Source organism: Macrobrachium nipponense, chromosome 41, assembly GCF_015104395.2.
Source record: "Macrobrachium nipponense isolate FS-2020 chromosome 41, ASM1510439v2, whole genome shotgun sequence".
Taxonomy (NCBI): domain Eukaryota; kingdom Metazoa; phylum Arthropoda; class Malacostraca; order Decapoda; family Palaemonidae; genus Macrobrachium; species Macrobrachium nipponense.
In genome coordinates, this window is record NC_061102.1 from 47,895,572 (window position 1) to 47,914,178 (window position 18,607).

At 34.0% G+C, this 18,607-nt stretch overlaps 1 protein-coding gene across 4 annotated transcripts in view; it reads right to left on the bottom strand.

The window, feature by feature from the left end:
• Positions 1 to 226: 226 nt before the first annotated feature.
• The window catches only part of LOC135212743 (uncharacterized), a 436,319-nt gene continuing 417,938 nt past the window's right edge, over positions 227 to 18,607 (bottom strand). For 2 of the 4 annotated variants that reach the window (XM_064246466.1, XM_064246465.1), the window contains one exon: positions 227 to 1,264. In XM_064246466.1, coding sequence (XP_064102536.1) covers positions 1,192 to 1,264 — 73 coding nt within the window. In that variant the 3' untranslated portion in view covers positions 227 to 1,191. Of the gene's footprint in view, positions 1,265 to 1,706; positions 1,842 to 18,607 lie in introns of those variants that run through there. The other 2 variants (XR_010313975.1, XM_064246467.1) reach the window with 2 other exon arrangements.

An 18,607-nucleotide genomic window follows, 5' to 3' on the forward strand; every position in this document is an offset into this window, starting at 1 on the left:
TCCTAGCCACGTAATAAAAAATCTAATCCATAGCTCCAGCCCTAGGAAAGATGTTATTCAGCTCAGTGGTTTGATTAAACTAGGATACACTTAACTTACAGAAGAAAAAGACATTTTAATGAATTCTTAAATGACATAGTCTCTTGGTACATCAAATTACTGGAACAACACACTAATCTGAGAAGCAACATTTTATTCAGATTTCAGGACAAAATCAAACAATGTCAAATGAAAAATATTTATTGAGATAGGCTTGTATCCTATCAATAAAAAACTGATAAGATGAAAATGTTTTTGCGGGCTGTTTTGTACAAACAATTACCCTATTATGATAACATCTGACATGTAAACATTCAACATTTAATTAAAAACTAAATGCTTGCCACGTAATTAGTTTTGTCCAATCTACAGGCACCTATAAAAACAGCTTTTCAACTTCAAATTCGTCAAGGAGTTTCCTTAAACCTACAAATAACAGGAAGATAACAATCACGTGCGAACAAATACATAATGATTAGTCTAAGAAGTGAAAGTTACCCATCTAAAAACCTAGAGAGTCTTCTGTAATAGCAACCGAGGAGCAGTCAGAATCAATAGTCATCACAGGAGAAAAAAAAAAGGAAAAAAAAGGAGATTCAATTCTAAAAGTAATATCATCATAGAGATAATAATCATGATAGCCGTCACTGAACCCTAACATAAGTATGATAACACCGGCCACATCCCTACCCTCGGCAAGAGACCATCAAAAACACAGGGTTTTCACTGAGTTCACAAACTAAACCTATGGAAGCTTAGTGACCTAAACGGGAAGTTCTTCGTGAAGACTGTGGGTATAAGAAGAAGGATAGGCCCACTAAACAGCTCCTAATATTACCTAGATACATAAGGGACAGACGTCCGGCAGAAACTGGACTGACCTTGAGGGGGACAAAAAAAATTATTGCTGCATTTCCAAGTGAAAGAGAAAAGTAACCCAAACATCTTACAATATCAAGAATGTCTGGAACCCAAACGTTTCGGGAATCTGATTCAGAGAGGTTAAGAAGAGGAAAGTCTAAATGACACTGAATAACAGTAAACATGAAGAGCTGATTTATTTTAAGTCTATCTTTTTTTTTTAATGAAACAAGTAGGTCTAGCTTCTAAGTGCCGAAAGAGATGGGATGGAGTCTCCCGCCGGTCTCCGCTCTATCTGCCTCTTCCGGATGGTGCAAGTCCTCGTCCGGCGATCGGCTCTCTTCTAGCTCTCCAGAGGAGGGGCCTGGAAAGGGGGAAGTTAATCAGCAATGTTACAGCGATCGAGATTTAAGGTAGACTAAGCTACATGAAAGCACATACATCTTTTTCTCTATATATACAAACTGTGCTCAGTGCTTACTGCTATGATACCAATAAATTACATCTGTCAACATATTTAAATATATTTTACATTTTAGTCACGTATTAGATTATGATCACATGTTAGCAGATTAGTAAAGGAACACACACACACGCAAGACTGGATTCCGTTATCTAAATGCTCAAGAAAGTCAACAAAGAGCTTGAAAAGGACACCTTTTCAAAAGCTATTGTTTTCACAAGAAGCAAAACTCAAAGAGGTATGACCAGTGGCTTTCACAAAGGATGCAGAACTCATTGCGTGCGTGTCTGTACCCTACGAGAAATGTTAGAAAAAAATAGTGGTCACGGAAGAGGCTACTCACGATCAACTGGATGCCAGGAAATGTTATCCTTGTGGTTGGAAGGAAGGGTCAACTCAGGGATGGACTGTAGGTGGTTCTCCAATTACCAGCTTGCTATGGCGAAATCACACAGCGGGGAACTTGGGTTTTAGTGTCCTTAGGCCACAAAGAAAGAAGCACAGGGAACTCGTCAGCGGGAAGGGATAAGTAGCAACAGAGCTTGCTTATGAAAAAGAAAAAAAATATGTTTCCTTTATCATAACCTTCGTTCTCCAGAACCGAAGTAAACTGGACCAACGGGTACTCGTGACCAGATATATTGTAAATAGTTGTAATGAGATGCAAAACCAGATATACTCGTAAAGGTAACTCTCCAGCTTGGAATGCATAGGTATTCCAAGTGAATCATGCACATAGTCGCACAAGTTTATTTTTGTCTATAATTAGTTACCAAATAAAGGCAATTTAACCTATCCTAATTTTTCCATCGGCGTGGGAGTAACCTATCATAATTATAACCTAAAAGGAATCGTTAATTTTTAAATTGAAATGGTCAGCAATGGTTAGTTTCCAATAAAGTCTTATGAACACAGTTTTATGGTGTTTTTGATAGAACGCAAATTCATATATATATATATATATATATATATATATTATATATTATATATATATATATATATATAATATATATATAATATACAATATATATATATATTATATATAATATATATATATATATATATATATATATATATATATATATATATATAGACTTCAGGAGGGTCCATGATTACACATGTTTGTTTAAAAAGGCCATGTTTATTAACAGCAAAGAAACGTTTCGCACTACTCAGTGCATCATCAGTCTGTCAAAGGTAAAAGACAATAAAATGCATTATTAACATAAAAAGGAATTCAAAAGGTAATTAAAATTTACAAGTTAAAACAATAAAAAGTAAAAGAGTATAAAAAGTACATAAAACAGAAAACAAAAAGAGACTACCAAAAACACCAACCATCTATAAGCAGGAGAGAAGAGGGAATGACATACAATGACGTCCAAGGCCAGAAGACAACTATGCCAGATACAAAGTTCCTGAGGAAGTATTACTATTGAGAGAGGGACCAGTCGTTTTATATATAACGATTCTAAAGTTGTTAAGTGATCTGGTCCCTTACATAACCAATTATTGAAAAGTGTTGTTTCCAGGACTTCGGTTTTACATAATGCGGCATGATTTTTAATATTAGAAAATCTGGCTGCTTAATTCTTTGGCCAGTGCGAAAGCTAAAACCCAAATGGCTGCAATATCTGACCTGCAGTAACCTCCGTGTCGATCCAACGTAAGAGCCCGGACATCCAGGGCATGTGAATTTATAAAACCACAATTGGATCGCATGAAGGACTGCAGGCGATCTTTGAAATTAAAAAATGATCCTATTGTACATGGGTTGTTAGAGATCAGTTTTACGTTTAAGACAGGGGATTTCCTGTTCAATTATTCTTGTGAGATTTAAAGAGAATTTGGAGTCAGACATATACGGGATTGAGGCATAGAATAATTTTTTTGGGACATCAAAGTTGACTGTTGGAGGTTGTAAGAACTTTGTTAATAACTTATTGGTGATTTTATGAACTATATCTTGTGGATAGGAGTTTATCTTGAAAAAGTTGAATAAAAAGACTATTTCTTTGTGAAATATTTGCCAAGTTGAAGAATATTTTAGAGCTCTATGGACCAAGGTGTAGATGGTATTAAGTTTGAAAGAATATTGACAGGAGCTATAGTAGTTATTGCTAAGCCAGTATATGTCCGCTTTCTATAAACAGAAGTAGTGAACTCGGAATTATGTCTCGTTACATTAATATCTAAAAATGGAAGACTACCTTCGCTCTCTACCTCCATGGTAAATTGAATGTTTGGATGAAGTTGATTAATATATTCCAAAAATAAAGAACATTGCCAAGAGTGCTGGAACAAGACAAAAGTGTCAACATATCTGCGATAAAAAGACGGTTTAAAATTATGATTACACTAGTTTAAACATTTTCATTTCAAGGTCAGACATAAAAAAAGTTAGCAAAAATGGGGCCCAGAGGCGACCCCATGGCAACTCCATCGACCTGCGAATAGAGTTGCTTATTAAAAATGAACATTGAATCTTGCACTGCAAGTTCAAGTAGTGTTTAAAGATTGATCTGTTAAAACCATGAAAAACTGTATCTTCGCTAATAAAAACCTTATCTTAGGATAATATTGCATCGTTTCATTAAGTGGGAAACATTGACAAAAGAGACTCTACATCAAAACTTACCATGTAATAGTCTCCATCTTGGTTGGTAATTTGCTGTTGGAATTCGTAACCATTTTTTAAAGAAAATTCATTGTTACTATATTCAGAATGTAAACCGGCTAAAAATTTGGAGATAGAGAACGAAGGACTATTATAGGCAGCCATAATGGGTCTAAGAGGTATATTAGGCTTGTGAATTTTGGGTTGGCCATACAAAATACTGAAAGAAGAGCCAGTCACAAATAGTTGTTGATATGTGGTCTCATTTAATAATATTTTCACTTTTTAATTTTCCTTAATAATCTATTGATTTATCTTCCCTTTTGTATATGTCGAGAAATGTGGGTTCACCATGAGCTTTAAATTTGGTGGTATCAGAACAAGATATTTTCCATTTTTTCCACATAATCGTTCTTATTCAAAATAACAACAACCACCTTTGCCTTTATCGGGCTTACAAATTACAATGTCCTCGCGTTTTTTCAAGTTTAAGAGTATACTCAGATCAGTTTTTCTGAAAAAGGGAGATCCAGTTAGTTTTTAAATTGCCATAAGTTTTGTGGACTAAATTTGAGATTCTGTTGGAGATTACCAATATTTTTAGAAACATCAAGTTTTATAAGTCTTTGGAACATGACCTCAAATGGTAAAAAGAATCTGGCATAGTTGGGGTGTCTAAAAGATGGCAGACAAAAATCCAAACCAAAAGATAGTAAAATTCCTCTCTCTTCGATAAAATGTAATCAGATAAGTTAAAAATGCAGTGGTTCTGAGTTGGAAATCAGGAATAACAACACCAAGACTTAAAAGTTTCTTTGATGTCTTAAAAAGACATCGAAATAAAATCATTAATAAATTTGTAAAACATTCTTTGTACAAGAGGCGATCTAAAAGAGATAAGTCGTTATCAATAGGTGTTTAATTGTTCAGCTGTAACAGTCAATTTCTTGATGGCAACAGTCTTAACGTTAATTTCCGTCATCAGTAGAGTTCTGAGCGATTCCTTATAAAACTCAGTGTTGTAAAGAGAAGATTTGTATAATTTGAATCGAACGGACAAATTTGGGGACGACATCATTCAAATTGGCAATATTGAAGAAAATCCAGATCGCATTTGGCTTTTTCCAATCTTAGTGTTTGCCTTTTCCAGTTTTCGTGAAGTCGATATAGTAACGGCTGGATAGCGGTGCTTCAGTAGTTGGGAGAAGTGACTAAGATTGGAAAAAGCCAAATGCGATCTGGATTTTCTTCAATATTGCCAATTGAATGATGTCGTCCCCAAATTTGTCCGATTCAAATTATACAAATCTTCTCTTTACAACACTGAGTTTTATAAGGAATCGCTCAGAACTCTACTGATGAAGGAAATTAACGTTAAGACTGTTGCCATCAAGAAATTGACTGTTACACGCTGAACAATTAAAACACCTATTGTATAACGACTTATCTCTTTTAGATCGCCTCTTGTACCAAAGAATGTTTACAATATTAATGATTTTATTTCGGATGTTCTTTTTAAGACATCAAAGAAAACTTTTAAGTCTTGGTGTGTTATTCTTCTGATTTCCAACTCAGAAACCACTGCATTTTTAACTTATCTGATTACATTTTATCGAAGAGAGAGGAATTTTTACTATCTTTTGGTTTGGATTTTTGTCTGCCATCTTTTAGGACCCAACTATTGCCAGTTCTTTTTACCATTTGAGGTCATGTTCCAAAGACTTATAAAACTTGATGTTTCTAAAAATATTGGTATAATCTCCAACAGAAAATCTCAAATTTAGTCCACAAAACTTATGGCAATGTTTAAAAACTAACTGGACTCCCTTTTTCAGAAAAAACTGATCTGAGTATACTCTTAAACTTGAAAAAACGCGAGGACATTGTAATTTGTAAGCCCGATAAAGGCAAAAGGTGTTGTTATTTTGAATAAGAACGATTATGTGGAAAAAATGGAAAATATCTTGTCTGATACCACAAATTTAAAGCTCATGGTGAACCCACACATTTCTCGACATATACAAAAGGGAAGATAAAATCAATAGATTATTAAGGAAAATTAAAAGTGAAAATATTATTAATGAGACCACATATCAACAACTATTTGTGACTGGCTCTTCTTTCAGTATTTTGTATGCCAACCCAAAATTCACAAGCTAATATACCTCTTAGACCCATTATGGCTGCCTATAATAGTCCTTCGTTCTCTATCTCCAAATTTTTAGCCGGTTTACTTTCTGAATATAGTAACAATGAATTTTCTTTAAAAAAATGGTTACGAGTTCCAACAGCAAAATTACCAACCAAGATGGAGACTATTACATGGTAAGTTTTGATGTAGAGTCTCTTTTCAACTAATGTCCCACTTAATGAAACGATCAATATTATCCTAGATAAGGTTTTTATTAGCGAAGATACAGTTTTTCATGGTTTTAACAGATCAATCTTTAAACAACTACTTGAACTTGCAGTGCAAGATTCAATGTTCATTTTTAATAAGCAACTCTATTCGCAAGGGTCGATGGAGTTGCCATGGGGTCGCCTCTGGGCCCCATTTTTGCTAACTTTTTTTATGTCTGACCTTGAAATGAAATTTTTAAACGAGTGTAATCATAATTTTAAACCGTCCTTTTATCGCAGATATGTTGATGACACTTTTGTCTTGTTCCAGCACTCTTGGCAATGTTCTTTATTTTTGGGAATATATAATCAACTTCATCCAAACATTCAATTTACCATGGAGGTAGAGAGCGAAGGTAGTCTTCCATTTTTAGATATTAATGTAACGAGACATAATTCCGAGTTCACTACTTCTGTTTATAGAAAGCGGACATATACGGGCTTAGCCATAACTACTATAGCTCCTGTCAATATTCTTTCAAACTTAATACCATCTACACCTTGGTCCATAGAGCTCTAAAATATTCTTCAACTTGGCAAATATTTCACAAAGAAATAGTCTTTTTATTCAACTTTTTCAAGATAAACTCCTATCCACAAGATATAGTTCATAAAATCACCAATAAGTTATTAACAAAGTTCTTACAACCTCCAACAGTCAACTTTGATGTCCCAAAAAAATTATTCTATGCCTCAATCCCGTATATGTCTGACTCCAAATTCTCTTTAAATCTCACAAGAATAATTGAACAGGAAATCCCCTGTCTTAACGTAAAAACTGATCTCTAACAACCCATGTACAATAGGATCATTTTTTAATTTCAAAGATCGCCTGCAGTCCTTCATGCGATCCAATGTGGTTTATAAATTCACATGCCCTGGATGTCCGGGCTCTTACGTTGGATCGACACGGAGGTTACTGCAGGTCAGATATTGCAGCCATTGGGTTTTAGCTTTCGCACTGGCCAAAGAATTAAGCAGCCAGAATTTTCTAATATTAGAAATCATGCCGCATTATGTAAAACCGAAGTCCTGAAACAACACTTTTCAATAATTGGTTATGTAAGGGACCCAGATCATCTTAACAACTTTAGAATCGTATATATTAAAAGACTGGTTCCCTCTCTCAATAGTAATACTTCCTCAGGAACTTTGTATCTGGCATAGTTGTCTTCTGGCCTTGGACGTCATTGTATGTCATTCCCTCTCTCCTGCTTATAGATGGTTGGTGTTTTGGTAGTCTCTTTTTGTTTTCTGTTTTATGTACTTTTTATACTCTTTTACTTTTTATTGTTTTAACTTGTAAATTTTAATTACCTTTTGAATTCCTTTTTATGTTAATAATGCATTTTATTGTCTTTTACCTTTGACAGACTGATGATGCACTGAGTAGTGCGAAACGTTTCTTTGCTGTTAATAAACATGGCCTTTTTAAAACAACATGTGTATCATGGACCCTCCTGAAGTCTATAGATCTTGCTGACTGGAATATTATATATATATATATATATACACACACACATGTATATGTGTGTGTGTGTGTATGAAAATTGCGTAAAATATTTCTAATTAAAAGGAAGTTAGTGTACCCATTTCAGCATGATGAAACCCAGCTTCTGCTTCTACCATTAGCACGGCATCGCTTTGTATAACCAAAGAATCATTATTGTCCGTTTTGATGATGACTTCAAAGGACTCAAAACTATATTTCTATACCACGATTAAAAATGTACATCATTCGCGTATTATTTCATTCTTTATACGAAAATAGTTGCACGACAGATAAAAACGAGTAGGCAAGGCTGTCAAAATGAAAACTGAAACCACATAACATCTTACTCACGGCATGGTATTCAATGAAAAATTTCCTTATTTAGTTTCTTATCATTGCAACACTCATCGTCAACATTTCTTTTGTATTACAAGGGATCTGGTGGATCTACAATTAAGGGGAGGCCAAAGTGTAAAAAAAAAATTAATTTTAAGAAATAAATAAAGTAAAAAAGTATTTCAATTAATCCTTCTTAAGCTGACCTAACATGAGTAATTTATATTATCCATGCGTTTAAATATATATATTTATATATATATATTATATATTTATTATAATATATATATATAATATTTATATATATATTTATATATATTATATAAATAATATATATATATTATAACATACATACATACACACACACACACACACACACACACACACACACACATATATATATATACTATATATATATAAATACACACACACACACACACACACACACTATATATATATATATATATATATATATATATATATATATATAAAACATATGCATAATATAAACTGCTCACATAAGTCAACTTAAAAGGATATATATATATATATATATATATATATATATATATATATATATATATATATATATATATATATATATATATATATATATATCTATATATATATATATATATAATATATACACACACATATACCTTTGGATATCAAGCCATTAATAATCTATCCATATCGAAATAAACTTACATTGAGATTAACCTACACCCACCCAAAAATAGGTATTCCTTACGTCCTTATGCCACAACTACGATTTGAACCTTCAAAACTTCTCTGGGTTGCAATATATAGGTTCCTAACCTGATCAGGTTTTAAGGACTTAACATATATAAATCCGTTTGAGTGTTCGTCATTCCCAAGGCTATTCACTTAATGTTTGAGGGTGCTGACACAATCGTTTGGATAGTGTAAAGCCCCGTCCACACGGTCGAGCTTTGCCCGACGAACTTTGTTCGATGGGACGTCCGAAGCGGGAAAATTAAGAACCTTAACCAGCGTTTCTCCGCTTTTGAAGTCACATCGTACAGAGTTCGTCGAGCGAAGTTCGACCGTGTGTACGGCCTTAGGCCCTGTCCACACTAGCCGGCACTGCCCGACGGGCAAACACTGTTCCCATCACCTGATCCACTATACCGACAGACCGAGTGTGGAGCCAGAACGAGGCGATTGTCTGGTAACACTGCAAACTTCAAAGCAAAGAGAAAATAATAAAACAGCTGTTTGAACGTGCCCAACGGGCAATGGCCCGCTAGTATGGGACAAGCCATTAAGGTGCTAAGGAAAATGGTTTACCCTGAGATGATTCAGTCATATATATATATATATATATATATATATATATATATATATATATATATATATATATATATTATATATATAATATATATATATATATATATAATATATATATAATATATATATATAGATATATATATATATATATATATATATAGATATAATCAATACACAGGTTTCCCTCAAAAGACATCTTTCACAATGAAGTCGTTTCAGTGACAGTCTCCACTAACTGAGGAGAAATTCAACAAATTTGAAACATGCATTTCATCTACATGTATTTCATCCTTCCAGGGAGACCCTTCGGAAGGTGTTAACTCTTTCGTACCTCAGTATGTACAGTATTTTGCAATGAGGCTACCAAGAACATAATGGAGGTACAATGGGTTTTCCATTTATATGACTGGCAGCTGCTGTACTCATTGCACTGTCAACTTATGCTTGATCTTTGAGTGACTCCAGTTATTTCTATCTTGAATCAAGCAAAAAAGTCCTGTTAGTGCAAAGCAAGCCTTCACATAACAGAAAACATGTCCCCCCCAAACGAATTAAGAAACTTGTGTTTCATTCTCTATATCGGTACTATAAATATAAATAAGTGTACTATTATATTCTTTGGCAACCTAGAGAAACTTCATTCAGAACAACTGAAAGAACTACCTTTATCCCAACATTCTTCTTGTTACTGTTATTTATACGAACTGATATATATATATATATATATATATATATATATATATATATATATATATATATTATTTCTAGTGTTTAGCTCCAAGAAACATATTAGCACATGTAATTCGATTACGGATTTGTCTCTAACTATCCTTATTCACGAGAGAGAGAGAGAGAGAGAGAGAGAGAGAGAGAGAGAGAGAGAATGATTTATTTCTTGGAGGATACAGGAAATTCCTCCAAATAAACCACCACACACAACCCACAGGCGTAAGGTTCAAGAGCTCTACAGTCAAGTAGCCAATAAATTATGAATTACGAGACGTAAAAACAATAAATAAAAAACCATACGCCAAATGAAAATTACATTTCACAAGTTCGACAGATGAAACGTAGTAGCATACAGCCGACAAGGGCATTTATGCATTATATGCAATTTTCGTAATATTCGATTCGTAAAAGTTGGTGGTATTCCCATCGGCGCCAACGAAATGCGTCCATCTAAAAAATACACAAATCATGAACAAATGAGCTCCATTAGAGGAGCATCCTTTTAATAATTTCCGCAAACCACGACACTTCACCTAATCTTTTCTCTGAGAAGTCTGAGATCAGAGTTCCTCGGTATATGATGGCCACACGAAACCTGCTGCTCAACTTGACGGGCGTCTCTATAACAAACAGGCTGGCCGATAGCCGAGTCATCCCTCCCTCCCTCCCTCCGCCCAGATCTTTCAGAAAGTGAACACCAAGTGTGGGTGACGGCTGTTCCCCTTTAAGGGTACTCTGCAAATCCCGGGCAGCGCAAACGATCACAGCACAAACAAAGGAAGGCCTCTCTCTCTCTCTAGGGTTAATACTGGGCAAATGAAATTAAAAATACCCGTGTTAAATTAATGAATACACAACGCTACAGAGAATTCGCAAAATGTAGCATTCTCTTAACGTTGCGTAATAAGAGGAAATGCAAAATTTAAGTCTACGACGAAAAAGAAGTAAAATGATCAGCCACCAAAAAAAGTAAATAAAATAAATAAATAATTAAATAAATTGTTACCAGAACAGAATTCACTCAAGTACAACAGACGGGTGTAACAGTGATTCAGAGAGTACGTCAACTCCTTCCAGTTGGATAAAAAAAATGAAAAAAATTAAATCCCATAAATATTCTAGCATATGTAGATGATATTTATGAGCTGCTAAAAGAGAAAGTTTGGGTGGCATAAAAGTCAACTTCCTCTAGAACAAAAGAACGTAAATGACAGCAATTACAAGGAGATAAATAACACAAACTGAACAAGCTAAAAGCAAGAACGACTTATAATACAATAAAAAAACAATTAAAAAAGAGGTAAATGATTCATTTACTGTTTTACAATAAATGCGTGTCAATCCTACATCATACTCAACAAGCGTTGTTATTGTGAACTTGCTATCTATTCACGAGACGGAAACGAATTGCTTTGAATAGTGAAAAAAAAAAATCAAAAGGTAATCTCGAAATATATATATTATACACACACACACACACACACACACACACATATATATATATATATATATATATATATATATATATATGCCACGAAGGAAAATAAACAACGAGTTCATCTGCTAAGTAAAGGACGTTTGGACGTCGAAAGATCTCACAGGATACTCCGTTGTTTATTTTCCCTTGTGGCATACACCTTTATTTATGGATTTATCACGTTCTTAACTTTCATGATTCAGTTATATATATATATATATATATATATATATATATATATATATATGTGTGTGTGTGTGTGTATGTATATAATATATATATATATATATATATATATATATATATATGTATATATATATATATATATATATAGTATATATATATATATATATATATATATGGGGTGTGCGAGCGTCTCGGAATACTGGGCGAGACAAAGTAAAAGGACGGGAAGAGATCAGAAGTCGATTCAGTAAAAGGAAAAAGGAAAAAAAAATCCATTGACATCGCTTCTGTTTCTCGTAGTTGTGTACCAAAGTGAATAAAAGAAAACCTACCTCAAATGAATTCAATGGTGCTCCGAGTAATAGTAGGAAATCGGAGTCAAATAATTTTTCACAGTTAATCAATCTTTTCATTTCTATTTCAAACCCTAATATTAAATTCATAGCACTCTATAGATACATACTTCAACTGTCTCTAAGCCTATCTGTCAACTTGCACCACTAGCGTATGAATTTACGTAGGCATTGCAAAGTCTATTTAGGTATCGCTAACTCTATTTCAAACAGTATTGCTACGACGACTACTACTTCTATCCAACCCTACGGAAGCTTTTCTGAAACGCGACAAAATACTAAATTTATAACTGAAAACCTTCGATGAATGATAACAATCACATACAGTAAGAATATTATAACAGAGCAATTGGTCAAAAGATACAACTGAATACCTGTAATTGACAAAAAATAAGTTAACAATATATAAAACATAACTGAAGACAAAGAAAAAAGGAGATCTCTTCAGTTTACTTTCGGACAACAGAGCAATTGGCCAAAAGATACCTACTGAATACCTGTAATTGACAATAAACAACAGAAAATATGTAAGACCTAACTAATGAAAAGGCGATCTCTTTAGGTTACTTTCTAACAAGCAACAACAGGATAAAGAAAAAAAAACATCGAGGAAAAACGATGAGCAATGCCAACAATGAGCATTTCAAACGCCTTCAATACGTTTCGCGAAGGACAAATAAAACATCGCCCACAGTGACAAACTATCAAAGTCTGCGCGAATTTCACGATCCAGCGAAAAGGAGAAGGAAAACATCGCATCAGCACCAGCACCAACAGAGTAAAGCCGTTACGTCCCAGAGAATAAAATAACTCTCCAAACAACCCTTGGAGTTATAGCTCTCGTCCAGGAAAGCCCGCCATTGTTTTTCCGGACATAAATAATACTACCCACACATCAAAAGCAAAATCCTCCACGACAAAAGGATGAGGAGGGGAACCGCAAAAGCCGCCACTTCGATACAAACGCCAGGTGTGAATAACGGAGTGGCTGGTTCTATTTTGACCGCGTATTATGGAATTTTTCCATTATGTGGATGAAGCCTAAATCAGGCGTGAACTTTATTTTGGCGAAACGGTAAAACTGCCGCAATATGGTCAGAAATTTATATTTGTGAAACACATTCTCATGTGTTCATTTATATATATATATATATATATCATATATATATATATATATATTATATATATATATATATATATGTGTGTGTGTGTGTGTGTGTGTGTGTGTGTGTGTGTGTGAATAATTATCACATCACGTGATTCATATAAATTATTCGAGCTACAAATGTCCTTTAATATCTAATTCACTCTACCTCGGAATAATATATTTTTTTTTTATATATTTTCACATATGAAAATATGTTAATTCCGATTGGTAGAGCGAATTAGATATTGAAGGACATTTGTACCCCGAGAAATATATATATATATTATATATATATATATATATATATATATATATATATATATATATATATATATAAAATAGACCCTAGCAGGAATTTTCCAGGGTGGGAAGTAGACATAAATGACCCAGTTTTGGTCTTCATGAATATATATTGGATTTTTCACGGAGTTATCTTCCATATCAGAGATAAAATGGCTTCCACTCCACTGACGTACAAACAAGGTTCAGGTATCCAATGCACTCTCAGCCTCTGAGATGAGCTTACTGTGACTTGCTTGGATGTTAATAATGCAATTACGTAAATGACATACAGCTGAATTGTGCATATTTATTAAGAAGGAAATGATTGAGTGAATGGCAATTAACTTCTTTTGTTTGCCTTTGAAATTACTTTGGTCTGGATAAAAAAAAAATATATATATATATATATATATATATATATATAAAATATATATATATATATATATATATATATATATATATAGATAAGATAGATAGATAGATAGATTATATATATACATATATATATATCATATATATGATATATTTCTATATCTATAATATATATATATATATATCGATAGATAGATTATATATATACCATTATATTAATAAATATTATATAATAGATAAAATATTTATCATGATACTTATGTATATATATAATATATATAAGATATAGATTAGTATATCATATATAGTTAATAACTTAAATGATCACATATACTGCTGACTTATCTGCCGCTCAATAAAGCTCGATACGAGCGACTGGCGTCGTGAGAGACAGACCACCAGACGACAATAAAGTCCCACCCATAATACCGACGAAAAAACCCAGCCTCTAACGAACAGAAAGACAAGGAGAGAGCTTGATGAGAGATGAGAAGATATAATGGAGAGAGAGAGAGAATTGAGATTAGATTAATAGTTACATGATCATATTATATATATATAATATAAGATAATATATAATATATATAATCTATCTATCTATCAATCTATATATATGATATATTATATATATATATATATGATATATATAATATATATTATATTTTTTCTTTTTTCTTTTTTATTCAGAGAACATATTTCGAAAAAGGGGCTGTTCTCGTCTACTCCAGCTGGGACATCGGAGCAGATTGTTCAGGTCTCCAGTGGTGGCCCCTCACCTCATTTTCAAAAAAACGACGCGTGGGCCATCAATTATTAGCTTTCCCCTCTAATCATTTTCCTTCCTTCTCTGACGAGGTCTGGTCACCAGAAATGGTGCAAGGATTTCAATTAGTTTTACCATATTAGCCATACTGGATGCCGTTAATTTCAGAACTGTTTTGGCGTGGCTTTTCATTTTCGTTTACTTGGGGAGTAAGCCTACAAACTACTTTGTTGTTGTTGTTCTTGTTAGGGGGGGAGGGGGGAGGGGTAAAGAAAGCCCTATGAAAACCTAAAAATGTCTGAAAAAGGTGTTTCTCTTATGAGTTATAGATACAGGAATTTTAGGATAGTATATTTATAACTTATTTTATTAGAATGAAAATGTTAAAAATAAACAACGTGCATTTGAAACAGTACAGAACAACTATTTCTAATAAAATATATCGTATTTATTTTAATTTTCGTCGGTGAAACGAAGCCCTATTTGGCCGTAGATTTTAGCAAGCGGCCCGAAGTAAGCTGGAGGTCGGATGACGACTTGTTTGTGGATGTATGTATGCATGCTGTATGGTTCGTAGAAAAACATTTATATTTATAGAAAGAGAATACCGATTTTCATTTGATTTAAAGAGAATAATTTGTTCCCGACAAATTTTACATCTCTGATTAAGAATTTCGTCCTTATATCTTCTTTGCTGAAAGGCTTTATTCGGCCGGACAAATGACAGCACACTGGTTTTTATAATATAAATTACAACTGATTTTGCTCATAAGGCGGCACAAATCCCTTCAGTAAGTAAGAGCAAATGGAAGCTGTTTCTAGAAAATACGGAAGATTATAACTATAAACTTATATTTTCAAAGGTTGGTTGGTTGGTTGTATAAAGTTTAGGTGTAACACCAAGCACTGGGGCAGCAAAGGCCATTCAGCGCTTACTGAATAACTATGAAATTATAAGACGTGTTATATCATATAAAGCAGGTTTATTTCTTTGAGATATTATATATGTTGTTGGATCTTCGTTTTCTTTCGAATTTATTGCATTCAGTTAGCAGATGACGGACTGTGACCAGAGTACGACAATGGTCACAGAAAAGGGCCTGTCTTTCCTCGCCTTGCTTCATCAAGTATTTGTGTTAAGTATGTATGTCCTATTCTTAATCTTGTTAATATGACATCTTCCCTTCTTTGACATTGTTGTCTATTCCAAGATTTACAGATGATTTAATATGCTTTAATTTATTATTTAATTCTAGCCATTCTTTTTCCCATTTTGATTGACAGTATTCTTTTATTGTTGTTTTAATGTCATTGTAAGGTATTTGTATTTTTTTGATAGACTCCTTTTTTACTGCCTTTTTGGCTTCTTTATCCACCTCTTCATTACCCTTTATGCCCACATGGGAAGGGACCCAACATAGTTTTATATTTATAGATTTCCGTTTTACTATTATATCTATCCACTCCCTTATTTCTTCAATTACGGGATGAGAAACTGTGTATTGTCTTAGCGCTTCTAAAGCACTGTAAGAATCCGTGTATATTACAAAGGTCTCGTTTGCCTTTCCCACCATAAAGGTACGTTTTATAGCCTCTAATATAGCATTTATCTCTGCAGTGAATATCGAGCATATTTTTTGGAATTTTTTCCCTTATTTTTATATTTTTTGTCACTACAGCATAGCCTACACCCTCCTTCGACTTGGAACCATCTGTATAAATACTATGTCCCGTTTATGTTTTTCCTGGTGTGACAGAAATTCACTCCTTAATTGTGCATCTGTTACCTTCTTATTAAATGATTTCTCACAGATTTCTATTTTAGCATGTCTCCACGGAGGTATTTTAGGAGTGGTTATTTTTTATATGCTACCTGTTCCTAATTTTAGATGTTCTATATCATGTTTTAATCTATTCTCCAATGGTTTACAGGCTCTTGGTTTATTGTCATAATTATGTTATGTTTTTCATATATTTGGTGTTTGGATTATCATTAAGGTTATTGATTTCAGCTATATATTTTAATCCTATTTCTTCTCTTCGTACTTTCAGGGGATCTATTCCTGCTTCTACATACAGACTTTCCACGGGGATATTTTCAAAGGGATTATCTTCATAATACGAAAACTTGCTAGTGGAAAACAGCTGCCCTACAGAAGTGCAACCTGTAACCGTCTATAGACTTTCCTGAAACCGTATTGAAGTTCACACGGGAAAAGTGATACTCTTACAAAAAGAATAAATGGAGCCCGTTATCAGAAAGGGAGGGAACACAGAAAACTAGTATGTATGAAACAACGAATTTTAAAAAGTATGGAAGGATCTACAAGTTAAAAATGCAATCGCGTTTTCTGTACAGCGTACAACCAAGACCAACGGTGAAATATCTATCTTTCGGTGGTCTAGGTGTAATGCTGTATGAGCCGCGGCCCATGCAACTTTTCACTACTGCCCGGTGGTGGCCTGTCATATATCGTTGCCCGAAACAAAATTATAGCTAACTTTAACATTAAATAAGACTTTAAATTCCTGAGGCTAGAGGGCTGCAATTTGGTACGTTTGATGAAATGGGGGTGGACGATCAACATAGCAATTTGATTCCCTCTAGCCTCAGTAGTTTTTATGACCACAATCATTATTATCATTATTATATTATTTCAGTAGATGAAGCCTACTCGCGTGGAACAAGCACAAGAAAGGGGCCACTGACTTGAAATTCAAGCTTCCAAAGAATGTTGGTTTCAGCCTCCCACCGCTAAACCCCCCTCAACACTGCGGCATTAACTGATCATGATAAACAGCCAGTGATTTTAGATCGACCAAGGGGAGACGCGAACCCGCAACATCTGAGTGGCATACCACTACACTAAGCACTAAAACAGCGGACCGGCTAATTTAAGAAGCATCTTCCTCTACGGCGCCCACTTACCAAGTCTTGGCAGAGATCAAAAATCGTCGAGATTAAACATTCAAAGACCGAATCTCATCTCCCGATGGGGTCACTTCCGTAGAATTTCCGTAATCTGTATTCTCGTAAGTGATCAGATTCTACTAGACGGGTTCTTTTCCCCTAAGAGAAATATTTCAGTCTGAAGGGGATCAATTTCCATAAAAAATACTATTCATCAAAATCTGAATGATCCTGGTATTTAGTGTGAGTGGCAATAATTTGAACCCACAGAAGGGCAGTTTAAAGAGCTCCATCTTCATCCAAGTAACGGTTGTTATAAAAACTATATATAGTTAACTTAAGTGTACAAAGTGTTGTGCAAAATATATACACAAAAGGGAAATATTTCATCATATACTATTATAAGTATTATTATTATTATCATCATTACTGTTTACATTATCACTAACGATAAATAAATGGTCTTTCAGAATCGAACAGAATATAGAATTCAGGTCAGAGGCCTAGCGCTGAGACCTATGGGGTTATTCGGCCCTGAAGCAGAAATTGACAGCGAAAAGGTCTGAAAGGTGTAATTGGAGATATATAAACGTCACAGTTACACTATGAATCAATTACTACGAGAGGATGGAAAGGAAGATGGAAGAGAGAATATGAAAGGAGGCACAATAAAATGAATGAAAGGGGTTGTAGAGCTAGTGTTTGGTGTTGGAGATGTGTGCAAATCAGCGAATTCCTTAGATGCCCACACAGACGAAAAATCACAACACGCCTGGTCTCAGAGGTCAAGGGAGTTCACGTGAAATAGAAGACGCACGTACACAGGAACAGAGAAGACATTAGCGTGCGTGCATTCGTACGTCCATCA